This window comes from Taudactylus pleione, unplaced genomic scaffold (assembly GCF_031769625.1).
Source record: "Taudactylus pleione unplaced genomic scaffold, aTauple2 ptg000689l, whole genome shotgun sequence".
In the NCBI taxonomy this organism is placed as follows: domain Eukaryota; kingdom Metazoa; phylum Chordata; class Amphibia; order Anura; family Myobatrachidae; genus Taudactylus; species Taudactylus pleione.
The window spans coordinates 876,541-893,593 of record NW_028285091.1 but is presented as its reverse complement, the minus strand read 5'-3'; the positions used below and the strand labels follow the sequence as shown (position 1 = coordinate 893,593).

Sequence of the window (17,053 nt, the reverse complement as noted above, 5' to 3'; positions counted from 1 at the left end):
AAACCAGGAAGTCAGATGGACCGCAAACCAGGAAGTCAGGTGAAACGCACACCAGGAAGTGGGATGGAACGCAAAAAAAAATTTACGAACGGAAGGAAAATGGCGTAGATAGCAATTAGATTCCTCTGCATTGTATGAGTAAATTCCGGTGTGACAGAGTAGTAGAGGAATCCCTGGAGGTGAGAGCTGATCCTATTCATGTTATTAATGTATTGCTCAGTACTACTGTACTTTACTTTGTTCTCTCCTTCTTAAGAACTAGGTACACGATTGAATAGATTAATATAGGAGTATTCAAGTACTCAGGTCAGTTTAATATACACTTACAAAAATTAGAAGGAAACTTTTAATGTATTATTAATTGTCATTGTGATGAAACCAGGTGTAAACTAGCCTTTCATATGAAACTTATTTGTTTAGCTATTAAACCTGTCATTGGGAAGGCACACTGGGCAAAAATAAGAGGGTCTTTATTCCATTTACTGACATGATTGGCTGATGATCATCCCATGATGTTTTAAGATAAGGGGGCCTGAGTATTGATCTGTTTGTTACATAAAATTATGCAGAAACTGTACTAAAAGCACAATGCAGGAGAATTCACAGAAATCTTCGGCAAAGTGCTAATTAATTAGCTCTGCAAATCGCAGTCCCCATTTTTATCAATGGGGACTACGATTTGACCCCTATGTACTAAGCTCCAAAAAGCGAGCACCATATTCAGATCTATCAATCTCTCTCTCGCAGCCCCCCAGCCGCCTGTTGTCAGCTTCCCCCGGATAAGTCTTTGACTTCTGTGAAAGACTTTTCAATTTTGCTAGGGTCATAACTCGCCGGGACAGCGGTTACCGCAACCGCTGTCCCTGCTAGTTCCCCTTTGTACATAGTGGGAATAGTTTCATTAAAAATTAAAATATCCCAGTCGATATGGATAGATAATAATTACGGCTGGTCCGTGATTATTAGTACATAGACCCCAAGGTCTCTGATACCGCTTTTATACCGAAATTCCGGGTCTGACCCGGAGGTTGGAACAGGGTTCCAATCCAGATCAGACCCAGAATTTCCCTGGCGCCAACCCAGGATATTCCCGAGTCGGCGCCATTCACACCGAAGCCGGGTCTGCAGATACCTGGCTTTTCCGGCGTTGAAGAGGACGCTTGGAGATGACATCATCTCCAAGCGCCAGTGAAGCCGGCCAATTGGCAGGCAAGCGGCACAATCCAGGTCACCCTGACCCGGATCGCGCCGTTTACACTGCAGGGATTCATGGGTTATTCCCGTGTTAAACCCTGCAAGTTTCCTGGGTTGGATTGCCAGCTCACTCCACCCGGCGATCCAACCCTCACCCCTTTTACACCAAGGATCTACCCAGGTTAACCCTGCAATAACCCGGGTTTTAGCTCTGGTGTAAAAGGGGTATGAGATATGTTTATATTAATTAGCGCCACCTACAGCCCAGTTTACTATAGCATTTATCTAACACTGGTATCTGTATCTTTTGAATCCTCCTAGAAACGGGACTTTAGGCTCTGGTGTAAAAAAAAATATGTGGTAACTGAATACTATGGCTGCAGAGAGTTTGGTCCTGTTATAATTGCCCATAATGTCATACAGCTTCATGTATCGGTGCAATAAAACCGGCTTGAACAGATCCCTGAGCTAAGTAGCTAATACTTGTCATGGGTAATATACATGTATTTATTTAGTATCTCTATAAATTCTCATACTTGCAGAATATAATGTCAGGGTTGTGCTGTTGTACTAACTAAAAAAAAAAAGATTAGACATACGGTTATATACATATTGGCCCCATATAAATAAACAAGTCCCATTCCCTTGGGCCCATAACTGTGACAAGACATGGTGCACTGGCCAAGCTATCTGATCAGTGCTTTGTAGTCGCTGCCATGTAATCACAATATAAAATAAACAGATAACTTCAGCATTTGTGAGTACAAACCTGTTGCTGTTAAACATGTAAAAGAAATTCCACACAATGGTGCTAACTTTATTTATTTATCGAGAAACCCTCCAAATGAATATGACGTCCTCAGTTATATCATTCTGTATCACCCAGATATGAGACAATATAGGCTTCTAATTACCTTTGGTGCAGTATTTCTACTAATGTTGGTCTCATCGGTACATTCCATTGGTCCAGCTAGTTCTGTCTCCTACTGCTTGTTTCAGGTACGCAGCCCCTGAATTCCGGACTATAGATAGACAGTTAAAGTGTCGATAGTGTCTAGATAGACACCAGATGTTAGACAGGCAATAGGTCGACGGGGTCAAAAGGTCGACACTAAAACGGTTAACACTTTTTTTTTTTCTGGTTGATTAGGGTTAGGCACCACCAGGAGGGAGGGTTAGGCACTAGAAGGGACGGTTAGGGTTAGGCACCTATGGGAGGGTTAGGGTGAAGAATAGGGTTAGAAAAAAAATGTGTCGACCATTTGCTTGTCAACCATTTTTTTAAGTCGACCATTCATGCATATGGATCTTTATTGTTTCTACTATTTGTCCCTGTCGACCATTTTGTCTTTAGCGACCTATTGCCTGTCTAACATCTGGTGTCTATCTAGACCAGGGGTGGGGAATCTTTTTTCTGCCGAGGAACATTTTGATATATATAACATTATTCCCGCACCCGATGCAGACCACGCCCCCTCCATGTGATGTCACATGGGGGTGGGGCCACAATTGCTGGTGATTACAGCAATGCCCGGAGCGTCCTGAGGATGTACCAGGGAGCTGTAAGGGCAGCGGTGTGACCGTGTGTCCTAAGGACGCCCCAGGCGGCACTACTGCATAGATTCTGGCTGCAGGGTACCATGCTAGGCACCCTGCTAGCCAGTTGAGGCTAGCAGAAAAAAAGCTCAGATGGCCAAACCAAATGATTTCCGCGGGCCTTATACACCCCAGGGCCTGATGTTCCCCATCCCTGATCTAGACATTGTCTGCCTTTTCACTGTCTATCTTTTATATCACACCCATAGCCCCTCCTCTGTGTATTTCCTGTATGGTTATAGTGTCTTAGCTGTAATTCAACCATTTTTAATTACAATACTGCTCACAATTTAATAATGGGACCTACATTTCTCAGAATAATATGTAACTTTGTTTCTGTAATGCATATTAAGGTCAGCGTGCCCCATCAGGACCAGAACCTATTCCTAGAGTACTGAGGATGGATAAGATCAGAAATCATGTGACTGAGAAGATATTAAACCTCACCCTGGAGATCATCTACCTGCTGACCGGAGAGGTGAGGGGATCTGGGAGTGTCACTGCGACATCACTTATATCATTCTATAGTAATAACACGTTTACCTATCTGGGGAGGTGAGGGATTCTAAGAATGTTATAGTGACATCACTCTTGCCTATATTAATAACATATGGACCTGTCTGGTGAGGTGAGGGATTCTGGGAATGTTAGTGACATCACTTTTGCCTATATTAATAACATATGGCCCTGTCTGGGGAGGTGAGGGATTCTGGGAATGTTGCAGTGTTCTCATTTCTATCTTGTCCAATACAGCAGTGCACTTCATGACTAATAGGGAAGAGGATATATGTCTGGTAAATGTGCTGTTGTTTGTCTACTTATTTAGAACTACAAAGTAGTGAAGAAGTCCGGTGAGAGTGTAACAGCCGATAGTAGCCATCCTAGTGTGTCAGGAGGATGGGGTAGGACCCAGAGCCCCATCACGATGCCTCCACCTCACTCACTGATACATGAGAGAGACAATGAGCAGATGATCCTGGAACTCACCAACAAGATCATTCAGCTGCTGACTGGAGAGGTGACTGCTGGGAATGGGACATTATACAGTAACACCTGGGGATGTGTCTGGGTGATGACTGGAGAGGTGACTGCTGGGAATAGGACATTATACAGTAACACCAGGGGATGTGTCTGGGTGATGACTGGAGAGGTGACTGCTGGGAATGGGACATTATACAGTAACACCAGGGGATGTGTCTGGGTGGTGACTGGAGAGGTGACTGCTGGGAATGGGACATTATACAGTAACACCAGGGGATGTGTCTGGGTGATGACTGGAGAGGTGACTGCTGGAAATGGGGCATTATACAGTAACACCAGGGGATGTGTCTGGGTGATGACTGGAGAGGTGACTGCTGGGAATGGGACATTATACAGTAACACCAGGGGATGTGTCTGGGTGATGACTGGAGAGGTGACTGCTGGTAATAGGACATTATACAGTAACACCAGGGGCTGTGTCTGGGTGATGACTGGAGAGGTGACTTCTGGGAATGGGACATTATACGGTAACACCAGGGGATGTGTCTGGGTGATGACTGGAGAGGTGACTGCTGGGAATGGGACATTATACAGTAACACCAGTGGATGTGTCTGGGTGATGACTGGAGAGGTGACTTCTGGGAATGGGACATTATACAGTAACACCAGGGGATGTGTCTGGGTGATGACTGGAGAGGTGACTGCTGGGAATGGGACATTATACAGTAACACCAGTGGATGTGTCTGGGTGATGACTGGAGAGGTGACTGCTGGGAATGGGACATTATACAGTAACACCAGGGGCTGTGTCTGGGTGATGACTGGAGAGGTGACTTCTGGGAATGGGACATTATACAGTAACACCAGGGGATGTGTCTGGGTGATGACTGGAGAGGTGACTGCTGGGAATGGGACATTCTACAGTAACACCAGGGGATGTGTCTGGGTGATGACTGGAGAGGTGACTGCTGGGAATGGGACATTAGACAGTAACACCAGGGGATGTGTCTGGCTGATGACTGGAGAGGTGACTGCTGGGAATGGGACATTATACAGTCTGGGTGATGACTGTATCATTGTGTGTGTCAGGTTCCTTTAAGTCACTGTTTGTTTCTTTATACAGGAGAATTCATATGGAGAAAAGGATTTTCAGAAGAAAGTGATGGTAGAGAATAAACAGTCCCCTAGCTCACTAGGTAAGGCTAGGCTTCCTCTCTGTATGACCGTCTATCAGTGGTTTGGATAGGCTGTAGAGGTGTAGCTTTACACGAAGTATAGCTTGTTCTGTACTGACTGAACAGTGTGCCTAATTCAGAGCCGGACGCTCTTTGAGAGCGCTCGCTCTGAATCAGGGCGTCCCTTTTTTTTTTTTAAAGACGGCCTCCTGGCCGCTCGCATAGCTGTGGGTGACCACCCACAGCTTATGCGAGCGGCCAGCTGATGGTCGCGATGGTCAAGATCATCGGGATTGCGACGAGACCCTTGTGATAGGGTCTCGTGGCCGCAAGCCCCAGTGGACTTCCTGCTCTAATAGAGCAGGAAGTCCACCTACTGACATCACGAGTGATGTCAGTAGGGCCGCCCACAAATGGCAGGCGTTCCTGCAGGAACGCCTCCGTTTACCCAGCCACCCCCCTGCCCGCCTTTGGTGCGAGACCCGTAGCGACGGAGCACCCGTCGTTAGCCGGGTCTCACGCATGCGCACGCCGGAGCCAGCTCCAGCATGCGCAGTGGGGGACCATCGACCCGCTTGCGAGCGCTATGCATCAGGCCCAGTGTACATCCCAAGGTAATAGTGGAAAATGAGAGGGGTGAAAGCCGAGTGTCCGATATCAGGAGGACTACATTGAGTCCATACATACTGTGCTGGTCACTAATACACAACTCTTGGGATAAACCCTATGTGGTCAGTTTGTCCAGTCACTGTGCGTATTTCCCACAGATGGATCCAGTAACAGAAATAGATGCCCCAGTCCTCTTTATTCACAGGATGGTACAGAGGAAGATCACAGTGTCCCACATGACTCTCAGGTAATCTGTCAGTAATCTGTTGTTATAATCATTACGTAATGTAGAATAGTAAATGAATTGACTGAGGGGAGTGTTGGTTATGAGAAGTCACAGGATATTTGAGCAAGTTGGTTTAATATCATGTGACCGCACTGAGCCAATCATTACCTCCTGCTGCCGTTCATTTACCATTGTCTATACTCTTCTTCCTCCATCTGAGTCTCTTTTATCTGCAGTATGTAACAGTGTTAGGAGAAAGATGTTTTTATTTCTTAAATTAGCGATCTGTACCCTGATAATTCAAACGGGGTCACACATTTCTTGGGGGTGGGCGTGCAAATTAGAAGTAAAGGTATATAACGTGTAAATATTATCAGGGACTGGGGATAGCAGTCCCACTAATGTGGGCACCATAGGCTCCACAAAGGGGCGTGGCCTTGCTAAAAGGGGGCGAGATCACGTCTCATGGGGGGCGTGCAGCGAGTAAAGGGGGTGTGGCCTCGCTGCACGCCCCCGTCTTTCAGTTTCTCAGCCGAGCAGAGCGATATGGCCATCGGCCCTTCTGGCATTTGCTAGATGGCAGTCCGGCCCTGAATATTATCTAACCTGAGGTAATGACACAGTAATTACTGCTATACCGCAGTTCTGAGAACAGAAATTGGGTAATCAATTCCCTGATCATTGTCTTTAGCACGTTCCTTATAGCGCTGCTGTGTACTGATAGTTGCTAAAATAAAATATGGATCCCCCCTCCCCATTTTACTCTGGTCACTACTTGTGCTTCTCATCTTCTTACTCCTGGTCTGGACTCTTAGGGGTAAATTACTAAAGTGAGAGTTTTTAGAAGAGAGTTTTAAAAGTGATGTTGCTCATAGCAACCAATCAGATTCTACTTAACATTTAACTAGCACCTCCTAGAAGATAATAGCTAGAATCTGATTGGATGCTATGGGCAACATCACTTTTAAAACTCACTTCTAAAAACTCTCACTTTAGTAAATTTACCCCTTAGGACCCAGTCTAGCTTTCATGTCCTGTTTTTCATTCTGCCTGCCTTTGACGGTAACCGGTGTGGATATGTTATGTCGACAGTCAGAATGTTGACATGTTCTGAATGTTTGCAGGTAAAATGTCAACATGTACCATGTCATCATACAACAATATCGACATGGTCACGACATTTTTTCACTATTTTTAGCCTAACCCTAAACGTGACACTAAAATGTACTGTCAGCATTCAGACTTAGGACTGTATTCAATTAGCGGTAAAAACGGCTGTTTTTCGCCAAAAGAACGGCGATGGTTTTGCCAAAAAAACAGGCGAAACCGCAATTGGCGAAAACAAACTGGAGATAAGTTTTCTCCATCCCAGACCAGGCGAAAAAAAAACCTTTTGGACACCCCCTAATGATAAATTACCCCCCAAAAAATTCATAAGTTGCGCACTTTGTTGAAAAACGACCGCGCAATTTTGGGTGAAAAAAAAAAAAATTAACTATAGGCCCCCGTACATCAGCGATGTAGTGGGCCAATTCACCGTTCCCCTGACGCCGGGGTCGGGCCATCGGTGAAATCCTACATGTTGGATTTCCCTGATATGATCGTGATCAGCAAATCAGGGATTTTTAAAATGAAGAATTTCACAGATTCCCCGACGGATCAGCGATCATTGGTCGCCTGTCGGAGATGCCGACTGGCCTTTCCGGTCCGATCTAAGGATCGGTGAAACAGCCACCTAATATTTGGACCCCTGTATTTATTTGTACTAATCTCTCAGATTATACCAAATCAGCTTTCACCTCTTAGGCAGACTGGTAATGTGCTTAGATCCAACCTTCTCAAATCGACCATCGATGTTTTCATCTACCTCGTAACCATTTTTTAAGTAACTACTGCGGCTTCTTTCTCCTTTCCCCTCCTGTACACTTACCTGTCCTCTCTCTCTCTCTCTACCTTGGCCTTTTTTTCATCCACTTGATGGTCACATTCATTATTAACGATTATTTATATACTGCTTACATATTACGCAGCGCTTTACTGAGATTAAGGGGTCTATTTACTAAGCAGTGTTAGGAGACAAAGTGAAAAGTGATAAGGGGCCAGCCAATCAGCTCCCAACTGTCATTTTTCAAACACAGCCTGTGAGATGGCAGTTAGGAGCTGATTGGCTGGTACCTTATCACTTTTCACTTTGTCTCCTAACACTGCTTAGTAAATAGACCCCTATATCTTCATTCACATTAGTCCCTGCCCCGATGGAGCTTGTATTCATTGCCTCATGGTCTCGCACACATAAATGCACACTGGGTTTATTGTATGTCCCAGACCAATTAACCTTGGCATGGGCAGAACAGTTTTAGAATGTTTTTGGGAGATAACCAGACCAAACAGAGGAAACCCACCCAAACACAGGGAGAACATACAAACTGAACACAGATTGAGCCTAGATGAAATTGAACCGCTGACCCCTGAGCACTGTATGGCATACCTCCCAACTGTCCCACTTTCGGCAGGACAGTCCTGCTTTTCAGGCACTGTCCCAACCAAGGGTCGCAGTGTCCCGCGGTCGGGGGAATTGGGGGGAACACTGACCTAAGCAGAGCAGCGGGTGAATATGGGTCTGCGCTCCGTGAGGCCACGCCCCCTTTCCTCGGGCTCGCGCACATCTTCGGCACTCACAGAGTCCCAATTTCGACATCGAAGAAGTTGGGAGGTATGTGTATGGTATCAATGCTGTGTTCCATGTCACTCGTAGTGGAGGTCACAATGATAGTTTATGTGTTACTGTACTTATACTATGAGGATATATTAATGATATTAAATCTGTGACACTCAGGCTAATTCCCTGACTGATGTTAAGGTGGTTGTTATATCCCAAGTTGAAGAGCGTGAAGCGGATATTATAGGCCAGTGTAAGGAGGAAGACATTCCTGTAGCTATCAGCACAGGTAAGTAATAAGATTTTCCTGTTCCCCTTGTTCTGTCACTGCTGTTGGGAATAGCTTGTGAATGACAGCATCTCCATGGATACAAGGGACATGCACTATACAAGTTTCCCAGGACAAGGGCATGATACTAGTGTGATATGGCCGATTAAACTGCGCAGACTGTGGAATGTATTGGGCAGTGACTGGGAGGTGATTACACAGACGCACAGATGGTCAGTCTGACGGGCTTGTTTTGGGAGTGTCACAGGCGTGTACAGGAGTGTCTGCGAACTCGGGCGCTTAATCGCATGCATTAAAAACCATACGCTGACGGAGATTCTGCACCTACAATGGTGCCTGGCGTAAGTCCCAATGATGCTACAAAGTGGGCGTCCCAGCCCTTGCATAGTCAGATATACGGATGTAAACCAGGGGAAGGGCTTATACTAGCATTAGCATAAAGTCGCAGATGTGACTGCGTCAAAAGACACGAACAGGGTCGCAGGAGCATGCAATTCAGGATTGGCCACTTCATTTTAATGTTTTTTTCCAATAGCTTGTGCCAACAACTATGTTTTCTTCCAAAATTAATCTATATTTTTTTATTTTGACTCTAGATCATGGTGAGATGGATAAAGACATCAACCAGACTAGCCGAATCCATTCCAGAATAATGCCGGCTATAGGCCCTGAATCATCCAGCTGCTCCGAATCCGGAAAATCAAAGACCTCGGACTGCGAGGCCGATAAGAACACGGCTAGCGGGCCGAAGCTATACATCTGCTCTGAGTGCGGGAAACATTTCGCCAATAACTCTGCGCTGCTTAAACACCAGCGCGTCCACACCGGCGAGAGGCCGTACGCCTGCTCTCAGTGCGGGAAGCGCTTTATCCAGAAATCCAACCGCGACATACACGAGAGAGTCCACAATGGAGAGAAGCCCTTTGTGTGCTCTGAGTGCGGCAAGTGCTTCATACACAATTCGGCTCTGGTGACGCACCATAGGAGCCACACGGGAGAGAAACCGTATTCCTGCTCCGACTGCGGGAAGTGCTTCACGCAGAAATCAAACCGCGATAAGCACCAGAAGATCCACAAGGGAGATAAACCGTACGTGTGCTCCGATTGTGGGGTCGGGTTCTTTCACAAAAGCGACTTCCTCCGACACGAGAAAATCCACACGGGAGACAAGCCATTCGCCTGTTCGGATTGCGGGAAGAGTTTCATACGGAGGTCGAACCTTGTTTCGCACCAGTGGACCCACTTAAACGAGAGGCCGTTCACATGTTCCGAGTGTGGCAGAGGCTACACCCAGAAGTCCGATCTTGCCGCACATCAGATGATTCACGCCGATGAGAAGTTGTTCTCGTGCCCTGAGTGCGGTAAATGTTTCCCCGGTAAGTCGTCTCTCATCAGACACCAGCGCAGACACACCGGAGAGAGGCCCTTTTCCTGTTCTGAATGCGGGAAAAAATTCAAGCGGAAAGAAAATGTTATTAAACACCAGATCATTCATAATAGACATAACCGGTAATACGGCCTGTCCGGTAGGTTTGGGCTAAACCTATAGACTATAGGCTTGTTCTGTATTAAAAGGGATGGCCAAACTTTTGCTGTCCGGCTACTGTGTAAGCTATATTTATCATTGCAGCCACTTACTGACTGGGCTGGCTGTCTGGCTCTACATCCCGTTACAGCATACTGAGAACAGGGCATCATATATTAAATATATTACCCCCCTCCGCTTGTTTGTAAGAGAGGCTTGGACCCCTGTCATTCTTGAGTTGCAGACTCCCAGGAATGTGAACGTTGCAGACAGCAATGGACAGAGGATGCCTATTTATTTATATTTATCCGCAGATTATCCTTAAAGCGCTTTAAGCTGTGCAATGGTGTTTAGTTGATCTTTAGGGGCCAATCCAATAAGTTTGCGAAATCGAGTTTGTATCATGAAATTCACATACATCGCTTGAAAGCGCGTACCCGATAAATGCGAGATTCAATTAGAAATGTCAGCCCATGGGAGAAAGTCATGAGAAAGTGGGGAAACCATCTAGTATCAACCGAACAAGTGACAACTGAGATAGCAGGACCATATAGAAGGCTGCTACTGGCCATAAGGAAAGTTCTTCTAAAGCTCTTACAAGGTGTCAAATGGCTGATTTTTGCACTTTTTATTAATGGTGGAAAAATTATATCAGGCAACTGTGTTCCAGCAAATTAAAGTCTTTCCAGCATTTTAGGGTACAGAAAAAATGTCTGTAAATTTTAATACAAGTTTGTAAAAAGCTGGAAAAAAATACTTTATTAGCTTCTATCTGTTCTAAAGCCCCTTTCTAATCAATACAACATCTTCACATACCTGTCCCACATCATTTCCACCTCCACATACCTGTCCTACATCATTTACACCTCCACGTACCTGTCCCACATCATTTACACCTCCACATACCTGTCCCACATCATTTACACCTCCACATACCTGTCCCCCATCATTGACACCTCTACATACCTGTCCCCCATCATGTACACCTCCACATACCTGTCCTACATCATTTACACCTCCACATACCTGTCTCACATCATTTACACCTCCACATACCTGTCCCCCATCATTTACACCTCTACATACCTGTCCCCCATCATGTACACCTCCACATACCTGTCCTACATCATTTACACCTCCACGTACCTGTCCCACATCATTTACACCTCCACATACCTGTCCCCCATCATTTACACCTCTACATACCTGTCCCCCATCATTTACACCTCCACATATCTGTCCCCCATCATTTACACCTCCACATACCTGTTTCGCATCATTTACACTTCTACATACCTGTCCCGCATCATTTACACCTCTACATACCTGTCCCCCATCATTTACACCTCCACATACCTGTACCCCATCATTTACACCTCCACATGCCTGTCCCACATCATTTACACCTCCACATACCTGTCTCACATCATTTACACCTCCACATACCTGTCTCACATCATTTACACCTCCACATACCTGTCTCACATCATTTACACCTCCACATACCTGTCCCAAATAATTTATACCTCTACATACCTGTCCTACATCATTTACACCTCCACATACCTGTCCTACATCATTTACACCTCCACATACCTGTCCCACATCATTTACACCTCCACATACCTGTCCTACATCATTTCCACCTCCACATACCTGTCCCACATCATTTATACCTCTACATACCTGTCCCACATCATTTACACCTCCACATATACCTGTTCTATATCATCTACACCTCCACATACCTGTTGCACATCATTTATACCTCTACATACCTGTCCTACATCATTTACACCTCCACATACCTGTCCTACATCATTTATACCTCTACATGCCTGTCCCACATAATTTACACCTCTACATGCCTGTCCTACATCACTTACACCTACACATACCTGTCCCCACATCATATACACCTCCACATACCTGTCCCCCATCATTTACACCTCCACATACCTGTCCCGCATCATTTACCCCTCCACATACCTGGCTCACATCATTTACACTATCACATGCCTGTCCCACATCATTTACACCTCCACATGCCTGTCCCACATCATTTACACCTCTACATACCTGTCCCACATCATTTACCCCTCCACATACCTGTCCCACATCATTTACCCCTCCACATACCTGTCTCACATCATTTACACCTCCACATACCTGTCCCACATCATTTACCCCTCCACATACCTGTCCCACATCATTTACCCCTCCACATACCTGTCTCACATCATTTACACTATCACATACCTGTCCTACATCATTTACACCTCCACATACCTGTCCCACATAATTTACACCTCCAGATACCTGTCCTACATCATTTACACCTCCACATACCTGTCCTACATCACTTACACCTCCACATACCTGTCCCACATCATTTACACCTCTCCTAATTCATTTAATCCTTTATTGAGGTTGTTATAGAAAGTAACCTGAAAACTGACATGTCTTCATTGGCCAAAGTACATGATTATTCATTGGAGAGGTGTAGGAGAGGTTCTTATATTAAATAAAACATTTTCCCGACATTTGCATCTGCTGGAGAGCAAACAAAAAAAAATACAAATATCCTCAGCAAAAGCAATGCGCATTTGGAATTGAATTGCAAATGTAATTCGCGGTGCAAGATCACCGTGAGGATGGCTCACAGGACACAACTTGTGACCACTTAGAATGTTATCTTTACAGGCTCTGCACAATTGTACTATGAACTGATTATTCAATATCCAATGAGACCTAATAAATGCTAATAATAATCAATTTATTGGATGCTATCTGTATAAATCTTGGGTTTATTCAGCATGATCGATTCTGCTTCCAAGTGAGAAGGGAGAAGAGGGGTGATAGGACTCAAGAGTTTACTTACTTACTTACTGACCCCCCTGCTCGACACACAAGGGCTGCCCCATGCACTTGTTTTACCCGGGAGTATGACTGGGGGCACCAATCAGAAGCCAGTTTCTTGATTGCAACTTGTGATTGGTTCTTCAGCTCATTCTCCGTCTCCACTGCTTCTCCAGAGCTGTAGGAAAAATGCAGGAGTCCTGGGGGAAATATCCTATAGCAACAATCAGGGCTCTGGCTATAGCTCTCTATTCACGAGAGGCAGTGATTGGCTAGGCTGAAGTCATGAATAGTTGCTCAGACTACAAAATGGCTGCCCACACTATGTGTAAATGATGATTATTTTATTTTACGGTGTGATGATTTCACAATTTTATTTTATTTTTTTTAATTTGTGTAAGACAATTCAGTAATAATAAAAAAACATACAGTCGGTGTAAGGAGAAGAATAATATAAATCCAGAGGAACACAGAGATGACTTATCAAGCAGTGAAATTAAATGAGTAGAGAACAGTGGAGAAGTTTCCCATAGCAACCAATCATCTTGTGCCTTTTATTTTATAGAATGTACTTGATACATGTTACCTCAAAGCTGATTGGTTGCTATGGGTAACTTGTCTTCTTCTCCAATCTTTTCACTGCTTGATACATCAGCCTTTAAGGCAAAGCTGAATTTATATACAACACATATTTTATGTTCAGTTTTGTAATGTATATAGTTCTAATCAAGACGACTTTGGGCCTAATTCAGAGGTGCACGCCAAGCCGATGTTTGCGGGTCTGAGGTAATATTGTGCATTAGTCAGGTTAGGTTACTGACTGCAATCGCAGTGAGGACTTTGACACAGAGTGATTGACAGTCAGGGAGCGTTTGTGGAAAGTTACGGAGGTGGCGAGGCAATCAGGCGTGTCACGAACATTTTGGGGGCATGTCTCAGCCTTGGAATGCTAATTCGTATGTAGTGGTAAAGGCTCTGGTGACTTACTTGTGACTGACATTCGGAGCGACCATAGGGTTTGCTCAGAAGGTCGGTCGATGGTGTGACCGATTTGGGCCTCTTTGTACGCAAGTGGCTGGTCTGTAATGGCACTTGTGGGCATCTAAGTACAATTCCCTGCCGCTGTGTCATTTGCATATTTTTGCACAATCGATGCATACTGAATTTGCGTGCTGTTTGTAATCATGCCCTCTGCTTTTGGCGCTGCATACTTGCTGAGTTCCTGGATGCTCCGTCATGGAGGGGGCAGCCAGGTTGGCTCAGCAGGGGGGCGGGGACGTGTTGCAGGAAAATGGGCGTGATGTGATTGCATCACCGTGACCCTCTCCCCCGCTAGAATTGCCACGGTTCCTGGCCGTCTGACTTGTCCACTTTTGCTCGGTAATGAGAGAATGGCGACTGGCTCCCGGAGACTTGCCCGCTTTTTCAGGCAGCCGGGAGCACCACCTAATTTTTGGGAGCCTCCTGGCCTTTCTGGAAGGGTAGGCAAATATGGCGTAACTGCCATAGGTGCAAGGGGTACAGTTGCTATGGGGCCCAAAGCTTAGGGGGGCCCATCTTCCTTGTCAAAGTTATATATTTTTCACCATTGGGTGGTACATAGGGGCCTTACAGACTTTCTATGGGGCCTTCAGATACCTAATTACGCCCCTTCTAGTTGGTTATACAGCCATACAAAAATGAGTAGGACAAAAATAAGCCTCAATTCTGAGCTACCTAACCTCAGACATATCTGCTCAACCACATGTATGGGTCACTTTCACTTTAATGTCTGACTAATTGGGACCACCCCTGCAAAGTCAGTACTAGGCATCCATTTTAGGTAGAGCAGATTTTGAATGATCTAACGGTCCGTTAATGGTCCCCACACATACCCCAATGTGGATCAGTTACAATAATTGCTTCTTTATACGTTTGTACGTAGTTGAGACTAAGGGCGTATTCAATTAGCTGTGATAATTTCGCAGCCGTCGGCGGAATGTACTTTTCGCCGACTTCGCGTGTTTTGGATGCAAAAACTTTTCGTGCGTGGCCCCGCTTTTTTCCTTATTCAATTCCAAGGGACGCGGAAACGGGACCCAGCGAAACGCAAACAGGCGAAAAGTGCTGTCAGATTTGGAGAAATCAGCCTGACACCCCCAAAAAGATGCTCTGACATTGGGGATCAATCTAGATGCCCCCGAATAGCCCTGCTGAACAAGTGGTGAAGAATAGCATTTAGCAGGGGTTTTTTTTGTGAAAATAACTAGTCCCAGCAAATTTGCGGTACATGACAATGGGTGCAAGCATTGTTTAAAAATTGCAAAAGTGAGGTCTTAAAAACCATAAACAACGCACCATCAGCAAGCACCTGCAATCAAAAAAACACCTCCCCCATACTTGCAGACCCCCCAAAGTCTATTTCGCAAGTTTTTAAGTTTGTACCCCAACTTTGTACTTTTTGCCCCCTTTTTCAAAGTCATTTTTTGGGATGTTCTTTTTTGTTTGTTTTTAGGATTTTTTTGATGCAGCTAACCTTTGGGGACCTGTCCTAAGGGTGCAGGGTGGTTTCCCCACCTTTGCACCCCAAAACCGCAATTCTGCACTTTTTTCTGACAGCTATTCATAGGCAAAACTTGTCCGCCTATTACATTGCATTGTGTTTTCCCACCGGCGAAAAGTCGCCACAATTGAATACGGGGATAAGTTTTCCGCTGTCGAAATTACGTCATCTGCAAAACATTTTCTCCGTAAATGGCTTTTCGCCGCTAATTGAATACGGCCCTAAGGGGGCAATTATTAGGTGCGAGTTGCCTCTGCAATCTCTTCACTGCAGTTTCTGACACAGCGCATGTACAATGCCATTTTTATTTTTTTTATTTTAATGGGGACATTCGTGCACAGTAGCTACCGGAGAGGGTTACAAAGATCCCTCTCCGGCTTTAATGCCACCATAGAGACAAAGCAGCTAATGTCCTCTTCAGATCAGGTGTTAGCCAATGGGCCAAGATCTGAAAAGCTAAACTTGATGAATAGAGCCAGCCCGCAGTCCCCATTAAGAACGATAGGAGTTTAAGCTGACTCGTTAGTTTGCCTAATGCAGGAGATATATCCTGTGTTAGGCTTATTAAATATCCGTGACACCTAAATCGGTGGAAACAAGGGGGCTTAATAAGTACTCCTTAATGCCTTGGATTACAGCGGGTATGCGGCTCCCGATACCCGCGGTATCTAATACAAAAAGAAACAATCTGAAAACCCTGCGTTGCGTAAAAATAAATAATAAAAAATTATACTTATGTGTCCGGTCTCCCTGTGGACTCCGTCCCTCTTGTCACTGGGGAGGGTGCTGCTGGGAGGCTCTGGGGGTGCTGGGAGGCGCAAGGGCTGCTGGGAGATGAAGCTCTTCCAGCGCTCATTGGGGGGGGGGGTCACACACATACACACAAAGACTCACCCAGCTGCAGAAGACCCAGCCCCCGACGCTGGATGCAGGAGACACTGTTTGGGAAGGTGAGTAATTAAGGTCTAATTAAGCGAATTGGAGACTTCCAATAACTTAATTAGCCCTCAGGGGGGGTTGCCGCCGGGGTCCCAGAGCAAATCCTGCTGATTTTTCCTAAAATTCATGATTGCTCTAGAGGTGATAAAAGGAAAACCTCCCAGAGCTCAAAATAGCAAAAACCCCGCACCTAACTGAATAGTAAAATCCTGCACCTTCTATTCCTACACCTAATTTAATATGCCCCTAAAGGTGCATACACACACAACGATTTTTTGAACGATTATCAATTAACGATAATCGTCTAAAGAAATCGTTTACTTTCTAAGTTAAACGATGAACGATCATCGTTCATGCGCGTTCACGTTTGTAGTTTGGAGTTCAGTCAGACTTGTCAACCCAACGATTTTCAGTAAGGGAATATGCAAAAATCGTTTGTAGTTCAAAAAAATTGTTCAT

General features: G+C 45.2%; 1 protein-coding gene across 2 annotated transcripts; it reads left to right on the top strand.

The window, feature by feature from the left end:
• Positions 1-92: 92 nt before the first annotated feature.
• Positions 93-11,669, top strand: LOC148477792 (uncharacterized). 2 transcript variants are annotated; one of them, XM_088456213.1, is made up of 8 exons: positions 93-179; positions 257-306; positions 3,144-3,268; positions 3,617-3,808; positions 4,895-4,967; positions 5,714-5,802; positions 8,618-8,729; positions 9,326-11,669. In XM_088456213.1, exons 3-8 carry the CDS (start codon positions 3,191-3,193, stop codon positions 10,240-10,242), a joined length of 1,461 nt encoding a protein of 486 aa, XP_088312339.1. In that variant the 5' UTR covers positions 93-179; positions 257-306; positions 3,144-3,190; the 3' UTR covers positions 10,243-11,669. The 2 variants fall into 2 exon arrangements, with proteins under 2 accessions (XP_088312339.1, XP_088312338.1); XM_088456212.1 differs by lacking the exon at positions 257-306.
• The last annotated feature ends 5,384 nt before the right edge of the window (positions 11,670-17,053 follow it).

What these genes read in the sequence shown, in the direction of transcription:
- LOC148477792 (XM_088456212.1), top strand. Translation starts at nt 3,191, where the DNA reads ATGGATAAGATCAGAAATCATGTGACTGAGAAGATATTAAACCTCACC. An exon ending in ACAGTCCCCTAGCTCACTAG is followed by an intron (nt 4,968 to 5,713) that starts GTAAGGCTAGGC and finishes TATTTCCCACAG; the next exon opens with ATGGATCCAGTAACAGAAAT. An exon ending in TCCTGTAGCTATCAGCACAG is followed by an intron (nt 8,730 to 9,325) that starts GTAAGTAATAAG and finishes TTTTGACTCTAG; the next exon opens with ATCATGGTGAGATGGATAAA.